General features: G+C 40.3%; 1 protein-coding gene across 1 annotated transcript; it reads left to right on the top strand.

The window, feature by feature from the left end:
* The first annotated feature begins 835 nt into the window (after nucleotides 1-835).
* On the top strand, nucleotides 836-9,392 carry LOC133614027 (probable E3 ubiquitin-protein ligase DTX3). The gene is made up of 3 exons (XM_061971945.2): nucleotides 836-1,187; nucleotides 3,933-4,150; nucleotides 8,057-9,392. Exons 1-3 carry the CDS (start codon nucleotides 885-887, stop codon nucleotides 8,130-8,132), a joined length of 597 nt encoding a protein of 198 aa, XP_061827929.1. The 5' UTR covers nucleotides 836-884; the 3' UTR covers nucleotides 8,133-9,392.
* The last annotated feature ends 9,957 nt before the right edge of the window (nucleotides 9,393-19,349 follow it).

Below are 19,349 nucleotides of genomic sequence, written 5' to 3'. Positions count from 1 at the left end.
TCACCTCCCAGGGGGTGAACAAGGATGATGCATAGGACAAATTTCACCACACTTAGTGTGACAATCATTGGTACTTTAACTTAGATGTGCACACTGTGGCCACACCTGTCCCAAACCTGACTAAATACCAAGTTAATGATGCCAAAAGGGACAATAAGCGGTAGAAAATGGATGGATGTTTTATTATTATAATCAAATGACAGCAGTCATTTCCATGGGATTATTTTCTAAAATAAGGGTTTTGGCACACTTACAATGACAGTAACACAACATTGTTTTTCATGAGCTGTGTACTAGTATTGTATGTCTGGGTGGGGGTTCTGCTTTGGAAATAATTTGTACCTCTTTCCGATATCGCATTTAGTTCCCACTAAAACATTCACATTTTGCACAATGAGATGTAAACATGGGATCATGTGTACATTCCTGTAAAGTTCTGTTTGTAAAATATATCTTTATTTGTATTTATTTAATATAATATAAGTTAATGATTCATATTTATAAATTAAGATTAAATTAAGAAAACCCCCCCACAATTTTTCACTAAAGAAGGGTTCGGTGAATGTGCATATGAAACTGGTGGGGTTCGGTACCTCCATCAAGGTTAAGAACCACTGACCTATACATTACGACTATCAAAAAAGCTATTAATTTAAGAACGACAATATCACATTATACAATAATTTACTAACCCTTTATATACGTTGTGGTGTAATGAAAAATTTAAATACAACATTTGCACTTAACACATTTAAACAAAATGACATCGAGTGATGTTTTGTTAATGCATTTCCGCTTACTGCTCGACCAATCAGGATTTAGTATCTGACTCACGTGAGCAGTTGGGCTGTTTAACGTCAGAGGCATCACATCCCGGAAAAAGTATGGCAAAGACACCAGAGAAACACGTCGCGGATCCCAACAGCGTGGAAAACTGTGCCATTTGTTTGGACAAAATTCACGAGAAAAAGACATTAGATTGTCTTCATTCATACTGCTCGGGCTGCATCGACACTGCCTTGAAGTTGAAACCGGCGTGTCCGATTTGTAACACGTACTACGGGGTGTACACGGGAACACAACCGGAAGGCACCATGGAGGTGTTACGCTGCCGACAAGGCTTACCAGGCTATGAGAAATGTGACTCGATTGTTATTTCTTACACTTTCAAGGCCGGCATTCAAGGGGTAAGGATGCCTTTCAATACAAACTTTTTTTTAAAGCAGCGGACAAAAAAAAATCGTGGTTTTCCACACGTGTCCAGCAGAGAGCAGCGTTTAGTCACATATCAATGGTTGACACATTTCAGTTATAAAGAATCTCTGTCCAATATTTGACTGGTGCCCAATGATGTCAGGAATTTCAAAACCCTATTGGTATTTATATTAGTGTAAACACAGCAATTGTTTATTACAATGTCTCCACTTTGTTAACTGGTGTCTGTGTGATATGATACTTGATGCAACTAGACTAGAAGTGTCCAAATTGCTGCCCAGGGGCCATTTGCGGCCCTCAGCTGATATTTAGAGAGACCACAGCACATTCTGAAAAATACTATTTGAAAAAATACATGAACACGCAGAGTAAGAAAGCAAAAAGGGGAAACGTAATGGGAAAAGGTTGCAATGTTGACTCTCATAACACAAAGCTGCCATGCAGGCTGTTTTTATTTTTTATTATTTTAGACTTCCTTTTATTGTCATTCTAATTTGAACTTTACAGTACAAATAATAACGGAATTTCGTAGCATTAGCTCGTTGTAGTGCAGGATTTGATAAAAGAGCAATAAGGTGCAGATATGAATAAAAAGATTACTGTACAGATACATATATTACACTTTTGCATATGCATCCACATTTATGGATGTATGTTGTATTGTCTTTATATTCCAGCGAGTTAATCCATTTTTGGAGGGAATTGAGGGGATTATTATGACGCGTTCAAGATAGAGATGTCCGATAATATCGACCGATAAATGCTTTAAAATGTAATATTGGAAATTATCGGTATCGTTTTTTTTTTTATTATCGGTATTGTTTTTTTGTTTTTGTTTTTTTTATTAAATCAACATAAAAAAACATAAGATACACTTACAATTAGTGCACCAACCCAAAAAACCTGCCTCCCCCATTCACACAAAAGGGTTGTTTCTTTCTGTTATTAATATTCTGGTTCCTACATTATATATCAATACAGTCTGCAAGGGATACAGTCCGTAAGCACACATGATTGTGCGTGCTGCTGGTCCACTAATACTAACCTTCCATTCATCCATTTTCTACCGCTTATTCCCTTCGGAGTCGCGGGGTGCGCTGGAGCCTATCTCAGCTACAATCGGGCGGAAGGCGGGGTACACCCTGGACAAGTCACCACCTCATCGCAGGGCCAACACAGATAGACAGACAACATTCACACTCACATTCACACACTAGGGCCAATTTAGTGTTGCCAATCAACCTATCCCAAGGTGCATGTCTTTGGAGGTGGGAGGAAGACCACGCAGTCACGGGGAGGACATGCAAACTCCACACAGAAAGATCCCGAGGCCGGGATTGAACTCGCGACTACTCAGGACCTTCGTATTGTGAGGCAGACGCACTAAACCCTCTTCCACCGTGCTGCCCACTAATACTAACCTTTAACAGTTAATTTTACTCATTTTCATTAATTACTAGTTTCTATGTAACTGTTTTTATATTGTTTTACTTTGTATTTTATTCAAGAAAATGTTTTTAATTTATTTATCTTATTTTATTTTATTAATATTTTAAAAAAGGACCTTATCTTCACCATACCTGGTTGTCCAAATTAGGCATAATAATGTGTTGATTCCACGACTGTATATATCAGTATCGGTTGATATCAGTATCGGTTGATATCGGTATCGGTCATTAAAGAGTTGGACAATATCGGATATTGGCAAAAAGCCATTATCGGACATCCCTAGTTCAAGAGTCTTACGGCCTGAGGGAAGAAGCTGTTACAGAACCTGGAGGTTCTGCTACGGAGGCTCCGGAACCTCCTTCTAGAGTCCAGCAGTGAAAACAGTCCTTGGTGGAGGTGGGAGGAGTCTGCAGATTTTCTGAGCCATGGTCACTTTAATTGCTCAAAAAATAATGATGAATCAAAATGTTATGAATTACTGACCTATTTAAGGCTCTCAATTACTTCACAGTAAAATTCCATCCATCCATCCATTTTCTACCGCTTGTCCCTTTAAGGGCGAGCAGGGGGTGCTGGAGCCTATCAGCTGCATTCGGGCAGAAGGCTCTACACCCTGGACAAGTCGCCACCTCATCGCAGGGCCAACACAGATAGACAGATAACATTCACACTCACATTCACACACTAGGGCCAATTTAGTGTTGCCAATCAACATATCCCCAGGTACATTCCACTCTGAAAAAATTTTGGGGGGAAATATTATTTTGTGTGTTTACCATCAAAAACTGAATTGTCTTTGACAAAAAACACCACCAAAAAAAACCATGAAAAAAGAACCCAACTTATGTTAATATCAAAATGGCCCCTGCATGCTTTAAGTTTTCAGTGTGCGGCCCTCAGGGGAAAATGTTGGGACACCCCTGAACCCGACACTATATGAGTAAGATAATCATTTCCTAATACAGTGGGTGTGGGTTTCTTTATTTTCCCCTTGTGGATCATTAAAGTCTAAAAGTCTAAGTTCATCCAATGGTGGAAAGCAGCAGAAATCTATTATGGGTACACTTATTGTACCAGTAGACAAACGGACTGCTCATACTTACATTCACACCTATAGACCATTTAGAATCTACATTTAACCAAACATGCATGTTTTTGGAATGTGTGAGGGAGCCGGAATCTGGGGCATAGCATGCACCAAAGTCCTTACACGCACACCTGGTATGTTTATATGCACTAAAAATGTGATTTGGTTCCTTTAACCACAGCCGAGACACCCAAACCCTGGCGTGAGGTACAGCGGGACAACTCGAAAGGCTTTCCTGCCAGCCTGTGACGAGGGAGAAAAAGTCCTCAGGCTGCTGAGGAAAGCTTTTGACAGGAGGCTCATCTTCACCATCGGGCAGTCACACACCACCGGGCTCAACAATGTCATCACCTGGAATGACATTCATCATAAAACCAACACATGGGGGGGTCCACCGTGGTATGTATTCTACACTCACATAGATCCGACAACTCATTAATAATATTCCAACAACACAAGTTGTCAATGTCTTACAAAATAATCCTGTTAAGTAGGGTTGCACGATATAGACGGTATACCATATAAATTATATTCATTTGTCTGGTGATAGAGCTTTTAATACTATTGTTGTATTGCGATAATGCATGTTGAGGACACATTCTAGCTGTCCATCCATCCATTTTCTACCGCTTATTCCCTTCGGGGTCGCGGGGGGTGCTGGAGCCTATCTCAGTTACAATCGGGCGGAAGGCAGTGTACACCCTGGACAAGTCGCCACCTCATCGCAGGGCCAACACAGATAGACAGACAACATTCACACTCACATTCACACACTAGGGCCAATGTAGTGTTGCCAATCAACCTATCCCCAGGTGCATGTCTTTGGAGGTAGGAGGAAGCCGGAGTACCCGGAGGGAACCCACACAAACTACACACAGAAAGATCACGAGGCCGGGATTGAACTCACGACTACTCAGGACCTTCGTATTGTGAGGCAGACGCACTAACCCCTCTTCCACCGTGCTACATTCTAGCTGTGTCCCGCTAAATTGACAGCTATTAGCAAACATGGACGTCCTCGGTGCAAAGTAGCATCTCCACTACAGTGCAGCTTCTAAATTACTAACTCTCAAATAAAAATAGTTTCTTACAGCTACCATTATCACTGAAGGACTTGAAGACAAGGAATAGCTACATTACAAACTGTAGGAAGATACAAAAAACGCTCAGCTAAAGAGCTCTTGAATGTAAACAGAGCAAGGTAGATTGATACAAATATCGACAGCAACGATACCAAGTATATGGTTGATGTTTTTTATTATTACTAAATTGTTTTGTGCCATTTTTGTTACGGTTTACAAACTTAAGAAGTAAGAACCGATAGTTTGTAGGGATGTGAATCTTTTGGAGTGATGATTCGGAATTGATTCTCGATTCGCGCAGCTAGGGATGCCACGGTATGAAAATATCTTATCACGGTTATTGTGACCAAAATTATCAGGGTTATTATTATTGCGGTATTTTTAAATGTGCTCAAAATTTTCTAAAAGTATTTACTGGTATACTGAAATCTTTTAACCAAGGTTTCCTTTGTAGAAGAAACATTATTGTAGATAAAAACACTGTTTCATGGACCTCAAGTAGAAATTGAATGTGCACCTGAAAGCAACACCAGCTTTATAAACAAAGTACCGTATTTTTCGGACTATAAGTCGCAGTTTTTTTCATAGTTTGGCCGGGGGTGCGACTTATACTCAGGAGCGACTTATGTGTGAAATTATTAACACATTATCGTAAAATATCAAATAATATTATTTAGCTCATTCACGTAAGAGACTAGACGTATAACATTTCATCGGATTTAGCGATTAGGAGTTACAGATTGTTTGGTAAACGTATAGCATGTTCTATATGTTATAGTTATTTGAATGACTCTTACCATAATATGTTACGTTAACATACCAGGCACGTTCTCAGTTGGTTATTTATGCCTCATATAACGTACAATTATTCAGCCTGTTGTTCACTATTCTTTATTTATTTTAAATTGCCTTTCAAATGTCTATTCTTGGTGTTGGGTTTTATCAAATACATTTCCCCAAAAAATGTGACTTATACTCCAGTGCGACTTATATATTTTTTCCTTCTTTATTATGCATTTTCGGCCGGTGCGACTTGTACTCCGGAGCGACTTGTACTCTGAAAAATACGGTTATATGGCAGAAAAAAAAAAAAACATAAATAACTACATAAAATGTGAACATTGTGAAAGATAGCACTTAATGGACGTTAAAAATAAAAAAAATAAAAACCAATGTAAGAATTTTGAAAGATGGCACCTGTTAGCCATAAGACTTAACTGCAGTTTTTGTCCATATAGATACAAACAGTGTTCATGTATGAAATCTAGTCTTACACATAGGGCTGCAAGATTATGACCAAAATAATAATTAAGATAATTTTTTATCAATATTGAAGTCATGATTGCTGATTGTTAGGTAAAACAGTGTTGGGGTGAGGTGTGAATGCAATACCATCATGTAATGTGTAATGTCTAATAAAAATGCTGTAGATAAAGATTACCCATATATTTAAAGACAATATATTTTTTTGTTCATTAACAATATTAACGTGTCAGCTTTTTCTCATTACATGATGCCTTTATCTCTATTTTTACATGTTGATAGAGAGATATATTTTTTTAAGTTATGTACATTTATATGTACATGTACATGCTGTATTGGGACGGATCCATTAAGAATTTGAGCACAAATATGTCGTATAGTAATTAACTATACACCATAAAACCTTAACAAAATGCTGTGTCACATCAATGGTTTTTGAAGTAATACCTTTGTAACATGAAAAAAACACAAGTAATGTAAAAAAGAAACATTAACATAAAACAGGAGTGATACTCCACACACCTAACACGGATTCTTCACAGCCTGCGTTCAGTTCGATGAGATGACAAAACATTATAGCTAGTATTTGTTATTTGAACACTGATACAGTTTGCAGCTAAATAAAGGACGAGTGAGCATACCAGTAAATTAACAAAAAAATGTATAAACGAGTTGTAGCAACTTTCCCGACACATCACCTGCTGCATGTTTACTCACGTCATTAACTCTCAGTCACAGCTGATGGACGCTGTATTGAGAAAATGAAAGCAACATCAAATAATTTTCTCATTCGCTGAATATTTTTAGTGTGAGACAAATGAGTCCGTCTCCTATAAACAGCAGTGCGCTCTTAGATGCACACCAAGACTCCACGGAAATGAAGCGAGGGAAAATTAAGTTAAATCAAGCGCTGCGCTATGTTTACTCCGAGGGGAAATCTCCATGGCAAAGTCCGTGTAGTTTATCTGCCATGATTTTCAAGCCAAACGACACCAGTGCTCATGCGCCAGCGCGGCTGTAACTTCGTTTCCAGGAAGTAAGCAGTGTTGCCTAAAATGCATTAATAAATGACGTTTTTTCGGTAATTAAAATTTTAAATGGTATTAGTAACGGTCAGGAAATTTTACCGCGGTTTATCATTATGCCGTTTACTGTTGCATTCCTTACACGCAGCAATGAAACAGGGACATGGCCAAAAAAACATATTTTCAAAAATGTATTCTTAATATATATATATATATATTTTTAAATTATGAATCGATTTAAGATCATAATAAATAGTAATAGTGATTCGGATGTGAATCAATTTTTTTCAGCACCCCTCATAATTCTTGCGTTTGTTTTGTTTTTTGCACTATTGCCTTTATTACGCATTTTGCATGTGATGAAAGGGATTAAGGAAACCATATATTAATGTTATTAATCATTTTAATTGATATTGTTACATTCGAACGACATTTGTGATCAAAAAGGAAATCTTGAACATTTTAAGTATTGGTATGACCAATACTGCCCGATGTAAAACTACTTGGCATTGGATCAACACCATAATTTGTGGTATAGTCCAAAACTAATGTAAAATATCCAAACACCAGAAGAATATGTGCTTATTACATGTTAAGATATATTTTAGATGGAACAATGTTACAACAGAAAGTAACCAACTATTACTGGTAAATTAAGAAGTAGATTATTAACAGTTTTGACAAAATAATACAACTGAAAATGACGCAATATAGCCCCGCTTACATCAGCGGCCAATTTAGTTATTAAATCACTACTAATATAATTTACATACCAAATAATAAATCGGGATATACAATATATCTCAATATTTATCTTAGACTGTATCGCCCATCCCTTCTGTTAATAAGGACACAATACAACAACAATCCCACAGTTGTTATTTACAGAAAAAATGTACATATTTCTAAACAATGTCTATCTTGTCTTCTGCCAGTTTTGGATACCCAGATCCAGATTACTTGAACAGAGTTCAAGAGGAGCTCCGTCTTAAAGGGGTGACCGAGGATTGACTCCACAGCCGGTTCGAGCACATGTCGCTCTTATCTAATACTCTGTAGTTCATTGTTCTATTTTTGCAGTTATAGTTTGTTCTAAGTCTTAAAGCAGAGGTAACGTATGAGTCGCCTCAGTTTGATGTTTTTTCTAAATGCAATTTATGTACTTGACCAGAAGGGGGCGCTCTTTTATAACTTTGTGGTGACCGCTTCAACAACTGGATGTCATCACAGGTCCACGGTCTTGCAGCCACTCCCAAACCTTCATATCTGCTTGCTTCAAAGTCCGTGATCATCCATCTAGTTTCCATGGTGATCAGGGCAGGGATGTTTAGGTTTGGAATGTAGTTTTGCTCACAGGCAGGTTCAAAGACTATCCTGTTTGCTTTTGTTGTGTATTTGTTCAACTGCAAGGACGACTAAGCAAGGTGAAAGTGGAGTTAAGTTATTCGACAAAAAAAAAAATGGCTTAAAGGAAATTGCAAGGAGATAGCAAAAACATAGGCAGGCTGGACAGACGACTGGGTGGAACCAATGAGATTGCATGTTGCATAAACACGGAAAATACTACACCGTCAGTACTGTCCTGTCTCGATGTATGTAAGATCAGCTGTATTACTTGTTTATAATCCGTAAAACTTTTAAAATGATTTAATATATTATATCAATTTGAATTGAAGAAACTGTTAGGGTGTTACCACTTTTTTTTTTCCTAAGGGGAAAATATTGTGTCTTTTTGAAAGTGGCATTTTCTTGTCTTGAGAATGACATGATAACATGTCATGGAAGGACACTTTATTGACATGCTACTCTCAATTGTTACCCTAATGCAGGGGCGACCAAAATTTGGCCAGTTTACACTTGTTTTTTTATTGGACCCTCAAATATATTGTTAGACACTTGCCTTGTCACCTATAATTTAGAATGAACGAAAGTGTCAATATTGACGTGCATTGGATTTGTTTGTACATAATTATTGCACAAATTGTATCAAAGTGGCCTGCTACAGCTTTCTTTTTCTGTGGGCAGCTCTTGTTTTGGACGCCTCTGACCTGAATTTGAAAGTAGTTTGTCTTTAGCAATTTGCGCACATGCTGACATGACAAGCTGTTGCACATTGTTCCATATGTTCCCTATTAGTAAATGCACGGAAGTGGTCAACATGTTAAGATTCAGGATGTGTCTTTATTATATTTTGCACGTATAAGCCATTCAGGGTGTTGCCTATGGCAGCAGTATTGTATTTTGCACAAAATAAAGCAGATATCACCTTTAGTTTTTTTGCTTCTTCAATTCTGCATATGAGTCCTAACCTATATTTCAATCAGAAAGCATGCATGTGATAAGGCGGCGTTATGGAGCTCAGTCACTTTAGCACTTAGTCTAAGCGTCTAGCGGCTTCAGGCGTATGTGCAGCCGCACACACAGGAGGGCATCTGCTGCTCTTCTAAAGCAGAGCATGACCCATCTGCTTCAACCTTTCAGCCTTTCTGTCATTTGTAACATATTTTATGGCTGCACATCCAGCAAAATAACCCCACTTCATTATTGCACAGTATATTGTGTCCAGTAGTTCATTGGATTAGACCACATGGTTTATAAAAAATGAATCTACAAAGATGTGCTACAGTCATGTTCATGTTTACACTTTTATTCCAGTTTAGATAAATATTTGCAGCTAAATAACTTTGAATACCATGTTTACAGGACAATCTGCACTTTATGTTGATTTATTTTCCACTGTGGTTATTTACTTTGTGTGATTATGTTAAAACGATTCATTTCTCAGTAATTTGTATTATTTATGTTACTATTGAAATTATCTATTGTAAATCTATATCTATACTAAATCTATTTATTATAATAGTTTTTAAAAAACGAGTTAAATCAATTTGCGGGTTCACCGTCAAACTCAAACGTGTACAGCAGATCGTAAACTATAACTATAACGCATCGAAAAAAGTAATCGCTGGCTCGTCGACTATTAGAATAATCATTATTTGCAGCCCCAGTTCAAATCTAATACAGTATTACCTTTAAAGCTGTCGAACAAGTTTCACTTTAATCAACCCAGATTTTCTCTAAACTCTTAAGAGGTCAAGCCAGTCATGCATGATGTGTGTTTTACAGCAAAATTGCATCAGTGCTGTCAAAGAGAAAATGAAGGTATGATAATGATTATAGAGTCAATAATAAACTCAGTTGATTGTTTGAAAGGTTTAAATACATTGCAGTTGACTTATTTTTACACTTGAATAGCAGAATACTACAATTGTATTTAAAACATTGTCTGCACACTTACTGATATTTATAATAGTGAGAGATTGACCCTGAAATGGATTATATTCCTTTGGAGAAACACATTCAAAATATAAACTCATAGTAAGTCATAAATCCAACAGCATCTGGGAAAGTGTTTGACCTTGACGTCCCACTGATTTTGTGTACAATCCAACAAAGTTCCTATAAGAACACATCGCATGTTTTAGATCAGGTGTGTCCAGACTTTTTGCCTCTAAGGATCGAAGTAAGAATGTGCTAACGGGCTGTGGGCACAGGGAGTTTAAACACATAGCAGGACCATGAGTAAGGAGATGATCTCAATACTGGCAAGCAAAATTAGATGCCATTGTTGGCCCTCTTGGAACTACAGATCATAATAGCGGTCATTGCCACTCCTTTGATGGACCTTGTATGGGTGACTTAAAATAGTTGACAATGTGATGTAGAGGAGTCTGATTCAAGTATCAACCTAAGTCCAATCATTTGACGTTGAACCTCCCTCCTCAATGTTAGGGGCATCAGGATGGACGACAGGAACTGCACTTTGGAACCAACAAGAACGGAAGAGGAGTAGCAGCATTGTACGTGATGAAGGACTTGCAATATAAAAAAAACACGGCATTTGCTATTGAAAATATTTTGGAATGTGTAACTATTGAAATGTGTCATGGAAGAAGCAAACATTTATTGATCAGTTGTATATACAGAAAATCTAAGTCAAGTATTGAAATGTTTGAGGATTTGGAGGTAATCCTCCTTTTTCATTGTCCCATTTACTCTGTAAAGCACCTACCTGTTCCATTGGCAGCAAAACAGGCCCAGAGCATAATACAACCACCACCATGCTTGACGGTAGGAATGGGTATTGTATTAACATATTGCTGGGTATTGTGGCCAAACAGCTCAATTTGTGTTTCATCTGACATCACATGGACAAAAATAAGACTTTCTGGAGGAAAGTTCTGTGGAGATGCCTCATTCGGCGCAACAAAATCGTCTGGTTTGAGCCAGGTTTCGCTGAGACCAATGACGTGAAGATTGTTGTCTCTAATGACCTCATTAACTAATAACGTTTTGGGAGACAATGATTTTATGTTTAAAAAGCCCATATTATAGGTACAAACAACACTAAAAAGCAGTGCAGAGGCCACAAAAGTGCCTCCCCTTGTTGTGCTGTCCCTGTTCGAAAGACAAAAACACACCAAAACTAGAGGGAAAAATTAAAAACACAAAGGAGGAAACACACAAGCACAGAGCTCCTGCAACCAGCAGCCAATACAGCTGTGCCATCTTGGACATTTTTCTTTGAGGTGGAAAAAGTTGTGAATTATATATCTTTGTAGTTCTCTTAAATGAAAGCCTGTATTCCTTTTAAATGTTCCTTTTGTTAACTTTGTAAGTCACATCACCATCGAATTCCTCGTGATCCATTGTCCTCCTTGCTGTAGCGGCTATATATCTACATACATGTGATGTTACTGACACCTAGTGATCAGTGTGTGGTGCTACATATAATCACAATCTGTGGGGATGCCATTAGCTGTTCTCTTAACAAAACAAGACAAAAAACCCCATCATATATGCAACTGAACCTGGAGAGGCGGGATTGGGAGGAATGCCCGCCCGAATCTTAACCCGGGTGGTGTTTTGTTATTGGACTTTTGTACTTGTCACAGATTGTCCATAACAAAAACCATGTTCAAACATAAGTGTGTCTATATGTGCACTTGGCACCAGGACACCCTAAGACGCAGTTCGATGATCAACTTTGTAGTTTTGTCATCGGATTTGCTGTCTCATGTTTTGGACACTCGGGTGAAGAGAGGGCTGGAGCTTTCTACCGATCACCACCTAGTGGTGAGTTGGCTACGGTGGTGGGGAAGATGCCAGTCAGACCTGGTAGGCCCAAATGCATTGTGAGGTTCTGCTGGGAATGCTAGCAGGGTCTCCCATCAGAGAGAGTTTAAATTCCCACCTCTGGAAGAACTTTAAACATGACTCGAAGAAGGCGCTAGACATTTAGTCCGAGTGGACCATGTTCCGTACCTCTAGTGTCAAGGCAGCCGATCGGAGCTGTGGCCGCAAGGTGGTTTGTGCCTGTTGTGGTGGTAATCCCAGAACATGCTAGTGTCCACCAGCGATAAGGGATGCCGTCAAGCTGAAGAAGGAGTCCTATCGGGTCCTTTCGGCTAATCGGACCCCGGAGGCAGCGGACAGGTACCCACAGGCCGAGCGTTGCGCAGCTTTGGCTGTCACAGAGGCAAAAACTTGGACATAGGAGGAGTGCGGCGAAGACATGTAAAACGATGTCCGGATGGCTTCAAAGCGATTCTGGACCACCATCCGCCGCTACAAGAGGGGGAAGCAGTGCACTGTCAACATTGTGTATGGTCGGGAGGGTTTGCTGGTGACTTCGACTCAGGACGTTGTGGATCGGTGGAGGGAATACTCCAAAGACCTCCTCAATCCCACCTACACGTCTTCCTATAAGGAAGCAGTGCCTGGGGAATCTGTGGTTGGCTCTCCTATTTCTGGGGCTGAGGTTGCCGAGGTAGTTAAAAAGCTCCTCGGTGGCAGGGCCACAGAGGTGGATGAGATCCGCCCAGAGTTCCTTAAGGCTCTGGATGCTGTGGGGCTCTCTTGGTTGACAAGACTCTCGGCATTGCGTGGACATCGGGAGCGATGCCTCTGGATTGGCAGACCGGGGTGGTGGATCCTCTCTTTAAGAAGGGGAACCGGAGGGTGTGTTCCAACTGTCGTTGAATCACACTCCTCAGCCTTCCTTGTAAGGTCTATTCCGGTGTACTGCAGTGGAAATTACGCCGGATAGTTGAACCTCAGATTTAGGAGGAGCCTTGTCGTTTTTGTCCTCGTCATGGAACTGTGGACCAACTCTATTCGTCTGATTGTGGTGGTCCGCTCCCTGTTTGATCAGTGTCATAGCTTGGTCCTGCCAGGGCTGCCATCTGTAAACCAAATCTGTTCATAACTTTTATGGACAGAATTTCTAAGAGAAGTCATGGCGTTGAGGGGATGTAATTTGGTCGCTGTAGGATTAGGTCTCTGCTTTTTGCAGATGCTGTGGTTATGATAGCTTCATGTGGCCAGGATCTTCAGCTCTCACTGGATTGGATCGCAGCCAAGTGTGAAGCGACTGGGATGAGAATCCGCACCTCCAAGTCCGAGTTTATGGTTCTTGCCCATAATAGGATAGGCTGTCATCTCCGGGTTGGGGAGGATATCCTGCCCCATGTGGAGCAGATCTAGTACCTCTGAGTCTTGTTCACGAGTGAGGAAAGAGTGAATCGTGAGATTGACAGGCGGATTGGTGCGGCGTCTGCAGTGATGCGGACTCTGTATCGATCTTCGTGGTGTAGAAGGAGCTGAGCCGGAAGGCAAAGCTCTCAATTTACCGGTTGATCTACGTTCCCATCCTCACCTATAGTCATAAGATTTGGGTTACGACCAAAAGGACAACATCACTGGTACAAGCCGCCGAAATGAGTTTGTTCCGTCGGGTAGTGGGGCTCTGCCTTTGAGATAAAGTGAGAAGCTCTGTCATCCGGGAGGAGCTCAAAGTAAAACCGCCGATCCTCCACATCGAGAGGAGCCAGATGAGGTGGTTCGGACATCTGGTCAGGATGCCCCATGGACGCCTCCCTGGGGAGGTGTTTAGGGCACGTCCGACCGGTAGGAGGCCACGGGGAAGACTGGCCTGGGACCACCTCTGGCTTTTCTTCTTAGGCTGCTGCCCCCGCAACCTGACCTCGGGTAAGCGGAAGAAGATGGATGGATATTCAACTGATCGTCGACTACGGGAAAAATCTAACAAATCAGATTCGGCTATGGAAATCCTTATACAGTAGTCAAAGACAGCTCAAGTGGTGTGCTGATGGGGTATTGACTCCATATTTACTTATCTTATATACTGCTGTAAAACGTCACAGTAGGCGACCATAAGCACACAGCCAAGATATCAAATGAATGGCTTCAGGACAATTATGTAAATATCCTTGAGTGGCCCAGCCAGAGCCCAGACTTGAATCCGATTGAACATCCCTGGAGAGATCTGAAAATGACTGTGCACCAATGCTTCCCATCCAATCTAATGTAGTTTGAGAAGTGCTGCAAATAGGAATGGGCGAAACTGATAGGTTTGCCAAGCTTGTGGCATTGTATTCAAAAGACTTGAGGCTGTAATTGCTGCCAAAGGTGCATCGACAAAGTATTGAGCAAAGGCTGTGAATACTTATTTACACATGATTTGTAAAAACATTTCCAAAAAATACTTTTACACGTATTCATTGTGGGGTATTGTGTGTAGAATTGTGAGGACAAAAATGCATTTTTTACATTATGAGATAAGGCTGTAACTAGAGGCCGATAAATGCGTAAAAATGTAATATCGGAAATTATCGGTATCGTTTTTTTTATTATCGTATTGGTTATTTATTAATTTTTTTCATTTTTATTAAATCAACATAAAAAACACAAGGTACACTTACAATTAGTGTACCAACCCAACCCCCCCCCCCCCCCGCCCCCCATTCACACTCATTCACACAAAAGGGTTGTTTCGTTCTGTTATTGATATTCTGGTTCCTACATTATATATCAATATATATCAATACAGTCTGCAAGGGATACAGTCCGTAAGCACACATGATTGTGCGTGCTGCTGGTCCACTAATAGTACTAACCTTTAACAGTTAATTTTGCTAATTTTCATTAATTACTAGTTTCTATGTAACTGTTTTTATATTGTTTTACTTTCTTTTTTATTCAAGAAAATGTTTTTAATTTATTTATCTTATTTTATTTTATTTTATTTTTTTAAAAGTAACTTATCTTCACCATACCTGGTTGTCCAAATTAGACATGATAATGTGTTAATTCCACGACTGTATGTATCGGTTGATATCGGTATCGGTTGATATCGGTATCGGTAATTAAAGAGTTGGACAATATCGGAATATCGGATATCGGCAAAAAGCCATTATCGGACATCCCTAGCTGTAACCTAACAAAATGTGGAAAAAGTGAAGCGCTGTGAGTACTTTCCGGATTGTACTGTAGTTTCACTCCTCGTGTTGCATAATGCTTTAGTATTGTTTGACCCATGGCTCCTGTTCACCAGTCAATCCCAGGACACATTGCTCCACCAATGGCCTACTTTATTGTGTTCATTAATGTCTCCCTATAACATTTTCTGCTGAAAGGCAGTGTTCTGCTCTGCTCATGTGAGAGAAGAAATATTAAGCCATAACTTTGTAGAGATGATTATGCGGGCATTATTAAGGGTGGATTAAAGATGCACCTATGTAAATGTGCCTTGCGAGATGCATCGATGAAAAATGAAAACAGACGATACACCGCGTGGATTAAGTCTAATCTCTTATCATTTTCTATGCCCGCTGCAGCGAAAATAGCATAGTGTCTTCCTGTGGGTGTGACTAGACGGCCGATCAGGAGGAGCTCCCAGAAAACACACACAGATGTTGTGTATAGCCAAGTGATGCACAGCCTTTCCTGTACTAGACATGATAAGAAAATCATTATGTAGCAGAGCATAGTCGGTGGGTGCTCTCGCCCCCTCTCCTCACTGTGCTCCTTAATTAGTGTGCATGTGGGTATAGGAGAAGGCTGGCATATTGCCTTCCTGCCTGCATCGTCTCATCATCTGCTACTGAAGCCACACATCATAGCGTGTGTGTGTGTGCGTGTGTATGTGCTTCGCCTCGTACTGAAATGTGCTCCTTCCATGCAGACCCACTTTTGCATTTCTTTGAAGGCAGACCCGTTTTCATCTTTCTCTCATTTTTAATAACACATTTGACGGAGGCTCTGCTCAATTCCTAATCTCTGCATCCAAATCGGCAAGGATAAGAATGCAATCTGTGATTGTGTGTTAAGCAAACGGACAGACAGGAGGCCAAGGAGGCATCTGTCCCCGTGCGCTCCCTTTGTCAGCTTACATGCTCGCTCTCTCTGCCTCGGGCTGTTTGCTTAAGAACAACAAAGTGAAGGTGGCTGTGTGGGTGCTTCTGTGGCTTTTGTCTGTGTAGCCTTGACTGCGTGTATACGCCTGCAGGATTTGCAGAATACATCAGCCGTCTGATAGCACAAGATCTACACTAAATTTTGTTGGCGATTATAACTAATGCCAAGAGTGCGTCTTTGCATGGCAATATCATATGTTTGTATCAGATCTTCATTGTGCCTCAAATGCAGCCAAATAAAATTGTGGCATTCAATGATAGATTAATCAAAGTCAACAGTAGACTTAGGGGCTGATTGACTAAGATCCAAATACCACGCGCTCCACAGCGTATGCAAAAAATAAAATGGCGTGTACTATGAGTGGGCGTGTTGCTTGCGAACAAAGCAAAGGATTTTACCACGGAGACGATCATTTTCTTCACAGCAGGACACATCCATTATCCATAACACCTTTTCTGATTTGCAATCGAGAGCAGTGTTTTTCAACCTTTTTTAAACCAAGGCACATATTTTTCATTGAAAAAATCCTGAGGCACACCACAAGCAGAAATCATTAAAAAAATGAAACTCAGCAGCCGATATTGACAATAAAAAGTCGTTCTCGCAATTGTTGGATATAAATTCAACCCGTAACCAACCATGGATCACTATAACTCTTGTCTCAAAGTAGGTGTACTGTCACCACCTGTCACATAACGCTGTGACTTATTTAGAGTTTTTTTGGTGTTTTCCTATGTGTAGTGTTTTAGTTCTTGTCTTGCACTCCTATTTTGGTGTTTTTTCCTGTTGCGGTTTCTTGTCTTCCTTGAGCGCTATTCTCCGCACCGGCTTTGTTTTCGCCATCAAGACTATATAAGTTGTGCGGACGCTATCCTTCTTTGTGTGGACATTGTTGATTGTCATGTCATGGACGGATGTACTTTGTGGATGCCGTCTCTGCTCTACACGCTGTAAGTAAATGGTAAATCGGTCGTACTTGTATAGCGCTTTTTTACCTTTTTTTTAAGGAACTCAAAGCGCTTTGGCACTATTTTCCACATGCACGGCGCTAACCAGTCCCATCAGGAGCAAGGGTGAAGTGTCTTGCTCAAGGACACAACGGACGTGACTAGGATGGTAGAAGGTGGGGATCGAACCAGTAACCCTCAGATTGCTGGCACGGCCACTCTCCCAACTTCGCCACGCCGTAAGTCTTTGTTGTTGTCCAGCATTCTGTGTTTTTGTTTACTTTGCAGCCTGTTCAGTTTTAGTGTCGTTTTGCATAGCCATGCCTTAGCGTCAATGCCTTTTCTTAGCGGCGCTCGCCTTTTGTTCATTTTTGGTTTAAGAATTAGATACCTTTTTACCTGCACACTGCCTCCCGCTGTCGTCGTCTGCATATTGTGATCATGACACGACGTGTTCCCGACATCTACAAAGCAATTAGCAGGATATGGAAGAGAATAACATGGTGACTCTGCCGAGCTCTGGACAGAACCGACACTCAACAACGGCACATTATTTGCGTATTATAATTACCTATTTAATTATATTTTTAACACAATTAGGGGAAATTACATAATCACTAGTGTGCCGTGAAATACAGTCTGGTGTACCGTGGCACAGTGGTTGAAAAACACTGATCTAGACCAGTGTTTTTCAACCACTGTGCCGCGGCACACTAGTGTGCCGTGAGATACAGTCTGGTGTGCCGTGGGAGATTATGTAATTTCACATATTTGGGTTAAAAATATTTTTTGCCAACCACTAATTATAATCTGCAAATTATGTGCCGATGTTGTGTGTCGGTGCTGTATAGAGCTCGGTAGCGTAACCGTGTAATACTCTTCCATATCAGTAGGTGGGAACTGGTAATTAATTGCTTTGTAGATGTCGGGAACACGTTGTGTGAGACGACAAAGGTTTGTCGTCGTATCTAATGCTTAAACCAAAAATAAACAAAAGGTGAGTGCCCCTAAGAAAAGGCATTGTAGCTTAGGGAAGGCTATGCAGAACGAAACTAAAACCTAACTGGCTACAAAGTAAACAAAAACAGAATGCTGGACAACAGCAAAGACTTACTGTGGAGCAAAGACGGCGTCCACAAAGTACATCCGAACATGACATGACAATCAACGATGTCCCCACAAAGAAGGATAAAAACAACTGAAATATTCTTGATTGCTAAAACAAAGTAGATGCGGGAAATATCGCTCAAAGGAAGACATGAAACTGCTACAGGAAAATACCAAAAAAATAGGAGCGTAAGACAAGAACTAAAAAAATCACACACAGGAAAACAGCAAACAATATAAAATAAATCAGGGCGTGATGTGACAGGTGGTGACAGTACACCTACTTTGAGACAAGAGCTATATTGATACAGTACACCTACTTTGAGACAAGAGCTATAGTGATGCTTGGTTGGTTATGGTTTAAAGTCATATCCAAAAATTGCGACTACGACTTTTTACTGTCAACTGTGTTTCTTTTTTTAATGATTTCTGCTGGTGGTGTGCCTCCGCATTTTTTCAACGGAAAAAATGTGCCTTGGCTCAAAAAAGGTTGAAAAACACTGATCTAGACAAATGGGTTGTAAATGGGTTGTACTTGTATAGCGCTTTTCTACCTTCAAGGTACTCAAAGCGCTTTGACACTACTTCCACATTTACCCATTCACACACACATTCACACACTGATGGAGCGGTCACACAACAGTGTGACCGCTTGTCATGTCTCACATGTTTGATTGTTTTCCTTAGTTTCTGGTTATTTCCTTTCCAGCGCTCTTAGTGGCACAGGGATGGAAGCTCGTCCGCAGAAAATTGCGTCTTTTAAATAAGCAAAATACAGAGCGAAATTCATTAGCGCGTTTGTCTTCATGTATATACAGGATATATACTGATTATCAGAACGCCCACAATACTGCAAGGAAATGGAATGGCCACATCACTTTGGGAAGCCGAGGGG

Source organism: Nerophis lumbriciformis, linkage group LG01 (assembly GCF_033978685.3).
Source record: "Nerophis lumbriciformis linkage group LG01, RoL_Nlum_v2.1, whole genome shotgun sequence".
NCBI lineage: Eukaryota > Metazoa > Chordata > Actinopteri > Syngnathiformes > Syngnathidae > Nerophis > Nerophis lumbriciformis.
Note: the sequence above shows the minus strand (reverse complement) of the source record. Positions and strands in the feature narration are given on the sequence as shown.